Source organism: Mus caroli, chromosome 7, assembly GCF_900094665.2.
Source record: "Mus caroli chromosome 7, CAROLI_EIJ_v1.1, whole genome shotgun sequence".
NCBI classification, from domain to species: domain Eukaryota; kingdom Metazoa; phylum Chordata; class Mammalia; order Rodentia; family Muridae; genus Mus; species Mus caroli.
This window is the reverse complement of record NC_034576.1, coordinates 1732178-1741878: the sequence shown is the minus strand read 5'-3', so window position 1 is coordinate 1741878 and position 9701 is coordinate 1732178. Positions and strand designations below refer to the sequence as shown.

At 52.2% G+C, this 9701-nt stretch overlaps 2 protein-coding genes across 10 annotated transcripts in view; both read right to left on the bottom strand.

Moving 5' to 3' along the window:
- Window positions 1-2834, bottom strand: part of U2af2 (U2 small nuclear RNA auxiliary factor 2) — an 18082-nt gene extending 15248 nt beyond the window's left edge. Inside the window, exon 1 of one of the 2 annotated variants that reach the window (XM_021166459.2) lies at window positions 2623-2834. In XM_021166459.2, the coding sequence (XP_021022118.1) occupies window positions 2623-2671 (49 nt within the window). In that variant the 5' untranslated portion in view covers window positions 2672-2834. The remainder of the gene's footprint in view (window positions 1-2622) is intronic. The other variant, XM_021166460.2, reaches the window with a different exon arrangement.
- Window positions 2835-4174: 1340 nt separating this feature from the next.
- Window positions 4175-8767, bottom strand: Ccdc106 (coiled-coil domain containing 106). Of its 8 annotated transcripts, none has more exons than XM_021166461.2 (6): window positions 8712-8767; window positions 7285-7445; window positions 7041-7145; window positions 6776-6952; window positions 5268-5480; window positions 4175-4753 (listed from the first exon to the last, which is right to left on the bottom strand). In XM_021166461.2, the coding sequence occupies exons 1-6, from the start codon at window positions 8765-8767 to the stop codon at window positions 4437-4439; spliced, it is 1029 nt and encodes a 342-aa protein (XP_021022120.1). In that variant the 3' UTR covers window positions 4175-4436. The 8 variants fall into 8 exon arrangements, with proteins under 8 accessions (XP_021022120.1, XP_029335387.1, XP_029335389.1 ...); XM_029479527.1 differs by lacking the exon at window positions 8712-8767 and adding an exon at window positions 8151-8189 and having other exon boundaries at window positions 7285-7604; XM_029479529.1 differs by lacking the exon at window positions 8712-8767 and adding an exon at window positions 8151-8174.
- Between the last annotated feature and the right edge of the window lie 934 nt (window positions 8768-9701).

The following is a 9701-nucleotide window of genomic DNA, read 5'->3' as shown; positions in this document are numbered from 1 at the left end:
AAAAAAAAAAAAAAAAAAAAAAAAAAAAAAAAAAAAAAAAAAAAGGAAACAGTGAAGCCCAGACTGAAATTATAATGCCACTAAGTTAGGTACCAGGCTGTATTCTGGAATGAATACCAAGCAAAAAACATTCAGTACAGAGTCTGGGTCAACTACTAACAGCAAAGAATTTGCATGCATACATGCAAAGAATAAAATAAAACAATCAAGAGCTAGACAGAGGCAAGAACTGTGGAATATTGAGACAAGCACAGAACCAGGCAGCTCTGGCTCCACACCACCAAGAGGGACCACTTACAAGTCCCAAATGTCTGCCCTGCTCAAAAACAAAGAACCCCAGAGATGAAGTGACAATACCAAGGGCCTAGGACACAAACTCCCAGTAGACTTAAGGAACTGAGAAGGGGGCTAAAGTTGAGAGAGTGAGGCTGGGTCAGAGACAAATACCCATAGGCAGGCAAGGTGACAAAGTGGTCAAGCTTTCTTCCAGCAATACAAGAACCTTCTCCCACATCCTGATGCTGGACAATTAAGAAAAGGAAACTTCACTTGCTCAAAATGCAATAATGTAGTTGTCTTATGTACACAACTCCAACAACTGACCCTTCTAGGCCAGGTCTCAGGCCCTGTTGCCAACATCAGCAGGGAGGGACACTCTAGAGCTACAAGGAACTGGCTTTGTAGTCAGAGATCTACACAAAAGCAGGAACTTAGCTTTAACATCCATTTTTCCCTTCCTTGAATGAAAGTCACATCTATACTACCCAGGTCTCATGAGGGAGTAAAATTTGACATCCGCTTTACCAACCCTTCTACAACACCACCAGTCTATTTGAGCCAAAATCCACCTATCTTCACAATACCAATTATAGCTAGTTAGGCATTTAGCATAACCCAAGCCACATGCTATATATACACACTGCTCCATTTAAACTCAGCTCCAGCTTTCCAAGTAATGCTTGGAGCATTTTCTCTTAAGAGAAAATAAAAATAAAACCTAAATGAGCCTCAGTTTCCTGCTCAATAAACAAGAAACGATTTTGTCCTCAGAAGACTGTTACAAGTAATTCACTTAGAACTGTTTAGAGCCTGGTGGTGGTGGCTCACACCTCAAGCAGAAGGCAAGAGGATCTCTGTGAGTTCAAGAACAGCTGGGGCTACGCAGAAACCTGAAACCTTCTCAGAAAAAACGGATAGATTTTAAGAGTTTAACAAATTTCCTTGCCTTGACACATGGTAAGGCCTGAGTTTAATTACAACTATAGTCAGTATGTACCACTAATTTCAAAAACCCAGTAAACAAAGCATCGATGATCAGCATACAGGTAACAGATTAGACTGTCAGATAGAGTAATGAAGGTATTTGAACTCAGGTATGTTCAATCCCTAAGCCCTATACTCTTAAGCAATACACTACTCAAAGCAGTAAAGCTCACCAAGGACACTCAGAATAATTACTTTTCCACGTGTACTGTTTTAGCTACTCTCTCAATTCCAGCTTCATTTCAAAGAATTCTCAAGGTCTCATCCAGTGCCCTAACACAAGACAGCTTAAGTCTCAACCCTCAAGAAATTTAAACTCTTCTGTCTCAAAAAAGAGGTTGTAGAGAGATGTCTTATAAATCAACTTTTTCCTCGGTATCCCTAAATCTACCAGCACCAACATAGCCCGCTTGCCTTTCTGATCCAAATTCATAGTACAAGATCTTACCTTAGGAGCACCTGCCTCCACTAACCTGTTAATGGGCCAGCTCCCTCTTCCCAATTCTGTTGGATATTTTACAATCCCTATAGTGTAAATGGCTTTAGGTACCCGAGTTTGGAATGATACAGGACCTGGGCTTTGCCTAAAACCGATAGGTTTAGGGATTGTTAGGGATATGGAAAACAAATATTGTCTGCCGCCAAAAAAAAAAAAAAAAAGCCAAGGCATATATGATTTATGCTCAACAGGAGCACAAAGAACGCAGACTTCCCTCTTTGGCGGGCAAACAAGTGTAGGACACATTTTTATCTAAGACACCGCAAAGCCGGAGACGGAGACAGAAACATCGAGGCAGGAGAGTTCTGGAGAAATCAAAAAAATATGAACAGGCTCGAAACCTACAAGCAGCGGGAGATTGCACTGCCAGTCCACGTGAAGGAAAAGGAAGGGGGGGGGGGAATTCACCACCGCCATTTTGGAAACAAAGGGGGCGTGGAGAAAAGAAAAGTACGCACGACCGGAAGCGGAAGTGCCAAGGCAGCAAAAGAAAATGACAGAATTTAGAGACCAAAATTCATCTTTCTCAAGTAAAAGACAAAAACTTAAAACAACAACAACAAAAAGCTTCGCATTACGGAATCTGGCGCGCTCTCAACGCGTCTACTTAACAAAACGCGCCGCCTCCGCCGAGACCACGTGGGCGCGGGCTATTGCGGCGCGCACGCGCCCTGAGCCTCGCCGGCCACCCCTTCCCTCAGCGCCCAGAGGTCACGTGAGCTCGGCGCGCGCGGCTCGGACGCGCGGGGGGGGGGCCGTGGGGGGGGTAGCGTGCGGCCCTAGGGAAGCGAACAAGAGAGGGAAATGGCGGGGGGCACAAGGCGAAGCAAGAAGCCACCCCACAACCCCGGGGCCCTCACCTTGTTTATTCTCGTTGAGCTGCCGCTCGAACTCGTCGAAGTCCGACATGCTTAGGCGGCCGCGTAGGGCCCTGTGCAGCTCTCGCCTCGCCTTGCCGCCCGCCCGCTCCGGCTACTTCCGCCGCTGGCTTCGGCTACTTCCGGCCCCCGCCGGCACTCCGTCGCCTACCTAATCAAGCCCCAAGCCCCGCCCCGCCCAGGCTCCACCCCCTCGTCCCGCCCGACCCGCCCCCCCCTGGAACTTCCCCGAGCTCGGTTCCGAAGCCTGTCGGCTGTTCTCGGACGGAGCAGTCGGAAGGCGGCCGTCGCCGTCAAAATCACCCGAAGCGAGGACTGTGCCGGCTGCCCGAGTTTCGGTAACTTTTCGGAAACTAGCGTTTCAACGTTCGGAGGATTCCGCGAGTCTTCGCGTTCCCCTACACCAGCCCCCTCTAAAGATACGGATTTTCCTACAACTCAAACCGTCTCAGTCTCTGGCCTCCTCTGGAAATCCGTCCCACCCCTCGCCGACCCTGTCCAAGCGGTCAGTCACTTCCAACAATCCTAACCGTCCGGGCCTTCGACTCTTTCCGAAGGTTTCCAGCGCTCGCTCACCGCCCCTCTAGAGATTAAGCCCGATTCTAGTCTTCGGCTCTTTCCGGAGGCTCCACAGGGTCACTCCGCCCCTTCCGGAGAATATCGGTCCCTTCCGCCACTGCTTCGGGAAGGTCTCACGCCCAGGAGGGAAGTTCGGCTTTTTCCGCTGTTGCTTCGGCTCCTGTCGGCTTAAAGACCCGAAGAGGGAGGGAGGACCGATGGGAGGTGGGCCAGATAGCTACGGTGGAGGGGGCGAGGTCTCAGCTTTCGGTCCCTAGCTCTCTAGGAGAGAACTGAAAAAACTGACCTCGCGGAAGGCCAGAGAAAGTGTGTGGGACAGTAGCAGCCAGTGCGACAAAGGGTGTTCGAGGCCGCTGCGGAGGTTGTTAGCGCAGCTTGGGACGCCTGCGCACGGTGACTGGAGAGGGGTTTCTGCGCCTGCGTAGCGGTCTGGGGCACGTTTTTCTCAGCGCTCGGGAGGATCCGCCATTCTAAATCCACATTGCGCGTGCGCCCGATCTCCTCCCACACACCCCTTCCCCCACCGCCGACCTCGGCCCCCAAGGCACTAACTTCAAGACGGTTAAACCTGACTGCTCTCTCCCGGTTGCCAAGGCAATCGCGTTAAATTGTCCGCCCCTGCTCCTGCTGCGCAAGCGCCGAATGTGACACCTCCGAGAGATCTCCTGACCCCTGGCGGGCAGGCGGAAAAGTCTACCCAGCGCCCCGGGTACCTCCACCAGGCTGGCTCAGCTAAACGTTCAGTGAATCAGTGCCCCAGGCGCTGCCTTCTTAAAGTCGTCTTACCTCAGTTTCTCCTTCTTCTCCGCTTCCCACCTCTGCCTCCTGGGGCTAATTACACCCTACCCTCCCCAACCTCCCTAGAGGCTTCTGGCTGAGCGCTCCTGTCCCGGTCTCCGTGGCGACGGCCACCCCTTCCCAGCATATTCCCTTCCTAGTAAAACCTGGGGCCCAGTTTATTGAAAATTTTCATGTCTCTTTAATTTAAACTCTCAGAATAATGCTCTGTCTTTGCATGGGATGCAGATGGGCTACTCCTGGCTAAGGAGGCCTAGCTGGCAGCCCCTGCGGGGTGAAATGGAGATGGGGTGCCTAGCGTGTGCGGCCGAGAAGCAGGGCCCAGTGCTCAGGAAGGGCAGCTTCTAGCCCTGGCGGTGCCCCGGGAAGCCCGACCTAACCAGCAATCTGCTGGGCGGGAGGCGTGCAGGGCGGCGGCATCACCGCTTGAAGCGGTAGGTGATGGGCAGGAGCAGCTTGCTCTTCTTGAGAGCCTGCACCTTCTTGAGAGTCTCGTCGTCCAGTGCCAGGAAGCAGCGGCGGGAATACTCTAGCAGGCGCTCCTTGGATGGATCGAACTCTCCCACCTCAGCCAGCTTTTCCGGAGCCACAATGAGTAGCTCTGCGATGGGCGTGGTCAGCGCCACGGTGTTCCTGTCCACACGGTGGTGCTCGAAAGCTCTGGACATGCTCTTCAGCTTCTGGAAGGTGCCCAGGATCTTCTTGTAGCGGCAGAGGACCCCATCAGCATCCTTCACTGCAGGACCAAGAGGGCAGAAAGAGGAGGACTGGGAAAGACACTCATGAGGGAAGGGAACATGGGGAAACCCAGGTAGAAACAGGAAGGCAGGCATAAGGACGAAAAGGGGTGAAAGGCACGCAGATTTGAAAACAAGCAAGCAAGAAATCATGGAAGTGGGGACACATGAGGAGCCCCATACAGGAAGAGAGAGGATAACAAGATGGAAAACAGTTAAGACCTGAGCAAGAAATAGACTAGGGAAATTGAAGGCAGGCCTGGACACCAGAAGAAAGGAGAGGCACCTATGAGATGGGCCCAGAGACCTCCTTTCTGATGACACAGGACTAAATCTGCTGGTTGGTGTAAAACGAAATTTAAAATTAACTCAGGACCGAAAAGGGCTGTGAGATGAAGTTGAGTCTGATTGTTCTGTACATGGAGAGTTAGAGCATCACTATAGAGCTCACACTGCGATTCTGGGTACACAACCCCTCAACACACCCATCACATGTACCCACTCCCCACTCACCCCGCTGCCTCTCTCGAGCCTTGGTCTTCCCAAATCGCTTCCGGCCAGTACTTCCCTTCTGCTTCTGCCTCTTCCTTTCGCTGGCACTTCCCTCTTCGGAAACCCCGCTGAAGGAGGAGGCTGCAGACTCAGGGTCTGAGGCTTCTCCCCCAACCCCAGCCCTGGTGTCCCCATCAACCCTCCGAGATCCAGGCTTCATCCGGGAGTAGTCCTCTAAAGAGAGACAAAAATGAACTGTGACACAATGTCCTATCATTGCCCTGAAGGGGAAAAAATGGACATGGAGGCCAAGTCCTCGGAATGAGTACAGGGTGAAGTCCCCAAGTAGAGTAGCTACACTGAATGCCATAGAGCCAGCTGGGATTCAGGGAATCGTGCGAGCATTTTTCTAGGCTCTGAACTTGACTGAAACAGGTCCAGGGGATTGATGAGGATCTGTGGCTGTGCAGAGTTTCTGTGGGGGAGGTGTATCCTGGGGAGCTGCAGAGTGAAGAGTCCGTGCCTCTGGGTAGGAGGGTTGGAGATCAGACTCCTACAGAAGTCAGGGGTCAGTTTGGGTACTGGGAAATGCTAACTACCTTCCCCTAGATAGGGAGCCAACGCAGACTCAGCATCTACTGAAGGATGAACTCCTGAGAACTGAAATCAAGACTCTGCCCAGTCATACCAGGGAAAGATGGGAGTCACCCAGGATAGGAAGAGAGGGCATGCATGTCCCCATCCCAGTGCTAGGTCCCCAGTAATCTAGACCCTTCACTAGAGCTTTTGCCACGGTTAGCAATGAGAAAGCCTGCCAGCAGCTCAGCTGGATACGTACAGAGGTTAGGGTTATGGCCTGAATAAAGGCTAAGTACTCCAAGAAACCAGGGCTAAAGCTCTGGGAAAGAGCAGCCTTGAGTGGGGAATGTGCTGGGAATGGCAGTCAACACAGGTTAATGAGATAGGACCCTGCCTGTCAGAAGAGGTGACACCGCCATGCAGTTACTAGTTATAGATTAGAGCAAGACAAGGGAGTGGGATCCGCTCAGGACCCTAAGGTGAAGCTTAGGAGACAAGAGGCACTGAGACCCCTATAGCCTTTGAAGAATAAGAAACATGAGGCATGATAATGTAGAGCAGGGTGGAGGGATTTCAGGGTACCTCTAATGGATGATGACTGCATCATTCAGAAAACCTGGTGTGCTGGCAGGGCCCCTCTGAGGAATCCAGTAGACTGCAATGGGTCTACTGACAAAGGGACATTTCCCCTAAGATGAGGAACCTGGGCTGGAAAGACAGACTTGGGGAGACAGTTGTGCCAAGTGCTTGAGGCTGATGAGTTAGTTATAGGGCAGTCTCATCACAAGGTAGGAAATGAGAGAAGTCTTTGAAATCAAGAAGGAAATGGCTGGGGAAGGCCCTAAAATAGGCATGGGCCTTAGTGGAAGGATAAAATGCCAAGTCCCCATCAGGTCCAACCAACACTGGGTGTTGAATTCTGCGGGTCTTGGGGGACTGTGTGCCCCCACCTGCATCCATCCGGGCAGAGGAAATGAATTTGTCCAGCTGACACCGCAAGAAGTCCCTCTCTTCCTCCAGGTCCTCAATGCGCTTCTGCAACCATGAGTTCCTCTCCAGTGCCATGTGCAGCTGAGCCTTAACACTGCTCATCAGGGCCAGAGTTGGGGAGGTGCCCTCTGAAGGCTCTAAGAACAGCAGGGACGGAGGTCATGCCCCAGGGTGAGGCAGTACCCCACCTGATTCCAGTCCCTCCAATGCCCTTTCTCAGCTCACCCTCCACATTTCTCCGAGAGGGACTCAGACTGTATAAGATTTGTGAGTCTAAGTGGGGTGCCTCTTCAAAAGGAATGGAGATCTCAAAGGTCTCTTCGTCCTTCACTGCAGAGAGGTCAGCAGAGGTCACCCCAGAAGTGGCCTGAACCTTATAGACCACCCCCAACCATAGCTGTCCCATGGACAGAGGGAACCAGAATGTCAGACTAAGGATGGGAAAAGAAAGGGTCCCCAGGTGCCTCACTTGTCCGCCAACGGTTGTTTCTGTCATTCATATCGAGGAGGCTTCCTGCAGACCCAGCAACTGAGCCCTTGGGGGCACTGGACAGAAGCAGGTCACCAAAAGCAGACAGTCCCTGGAGAGGTGGAATACCTGTTCCTCCGGAGTCAAGAAGGATCACCAGTCTGAGGGGGGAAAGGATCCATACTTCTGGACAGAGTCAGAGGCTTCCAAAGTATGGACCCAGAGCGCGGGGGCTCAGCGAGAGGAATCTTGGTTGTGAAGGGGTTCGGCCCTTAAATTCTTTGGTTCCTCGTGGGGTCAACACCACAGGGACACCTGGCCTGAATGAGAAAGCCCTTCATCATGGCCCATCTCCGAACCCAATGCCATAAATGGAGAAACAACCACCCCTAACTTCCAATCTTGGGGTAGGGGGTCCATCCTGCAAGCGTTCGTTCCCCAGTCCCAGCCGCCCATTCCTCCCGCACTCGCGTGGGCGAGTAAAGCCCCTCCCCGAAGTGGGAGCTGGGCGCGTGCGCAGTGCGTGGGAGGTCACGCGTGGGGATGCGCCCCCACCCTTTGTCCCACAAGTGGGAGGGGGCGACCGTGGCGAGGGGTCCCAGAATGGGCAACCGGCATGGGGGTGTCGATCGTGGGCACCGTTCCCCGCCTTTAGGTGCTCAGGGTACAAGGGGCCGAGGCCCCGCTCTCACCCACCCGCGCACGGACTCCAGCCCCGGGACCGACGGCAGTGGCGGCGCCCATGCCCAGCGCAGGGGAGCGTCTGCAAAGTGTCGCGGAGAGAAGCGCCCACCCACCAGTAAGCGAGCGTAGCGGCAGAGGAGGGGGAGAACTGGATGGCGGAGCGCAGAGACGTGGGCACTAACCGAATCAGGCCTGCCGAGCCTGGGGCGCCTCTTCCTGGAGCCCAGGTGAGGCCCGCCGTTTGCGCGGAGGTCGGGACCGCACTTGCGCGATAGCCCCTTGCAACCCCCCTCCAACCCCCACCCCACACACAACCCCCCCCCCCGCCCTTCCCAAAGCCTAGGCAGGGATCCTCATGAAATTCTCATCCTGCACAGCTGATGTGGTTCCGGGGGTCCTCCGGGTGAGTGGCTATGTGACCAGTGGGCCGAGAAAAGTCAGAAGGTATGAGGCAATAAGGAAAATTGAAGTGAAATTTGAGTCCCCTTTAATGATCCCTAAGTAGCTGATTAATACATGCATACCTTTAGTCCTAGACGCTCCAACCTACCATAACCCCCACCCACCCACCCCCATCCACGAAAAGAATTAAAGGAATAAGAGGACCAGGATGTGAGGCTGGGTTGTGTGGTGGTTACTTCCCCGCAAAGTGTGGGTCAGGAATAGCCCGCACTGGAGCCACCTGTGGAACAGCTACACTCCAATCCTTGCTCCTCATTCCTCCGTGGCCTCAGTTTACTCACCTGTTAAGTGGGAAGTTACTCTTAAAAGCCTTTGAGAGGATGTAGTTGTGTGACATACCAAAGGCTCAGCCCAGAGCCGGACCACTCTTGGAGCTTAAGATCCAAGCGCTGTTGATATTATTTGAAGTCAGTCAGTGTAGATGCACAGCCTTTAAGACACTTTAAGAGGCTATCTGCATAGGGCACACACACACACAATCAGAGAAAAAGAACAGCGAAGACATGTTTATTAGACCTACAGCAAGGTTCCACCTGCCTCTCCGATTCACAAGCAGCATCCTCTTTGGGGTTCTGAAGCTCTAAGAGGCATGGCTTAAACCATCCTTGCAGAGGAAGACTGAATGTGTCAACCAAGACTAAGCAGTTCATTTTTACAAATAAACTGCATCCTGGGTCAGCAAGTCCAGGGGGAACCACCTGCCCTAGATCAGTGTTTCAAAGCACAGAGAACTGTATAAAGCCAGGTGAACTGTATAAAGCTGCGCTTATGGTCTAAGATGCTATTTTTTAAGTATATTAATGTGGATTGTAGTTTGGGTGGGGAAGGGGCAGTGTTCAGAACCTTATTTTCAAAGATGCTAGGAATGTTGCACAGTCTGTAAGGTGCCTAGCATGCACAAAGCCCAGAGTTTCCGTATTCTGGAAGTGGAGGCAAGATCATAAATCCAGTGTCACCCTGAACTACATTACAACCTTGTCTATAAATAAATAAATGGCAGGTTTGGGGAAACTGAAGTAGGCCTAACTCCCAGAGGAAAAAGGCAGACTTTCCCATTACCCAGTCAAGGTCTTTGTTCCAGATAGCATAAACTAAAATGTCTCCCAAAATGTTAAGTAATGATTGAGAATGGGGTGTGGTGTGCATTGAGTGTTCAATATAAGGGCCCTACTTCCAGTGTCAAAATAGAGACTTCTGACTACCCACTAAAACTTCCCAGGCAAGAGTTTCCCCAAACAGCATCGTCTTCCCTTCCTCCTATCAGGAATCCG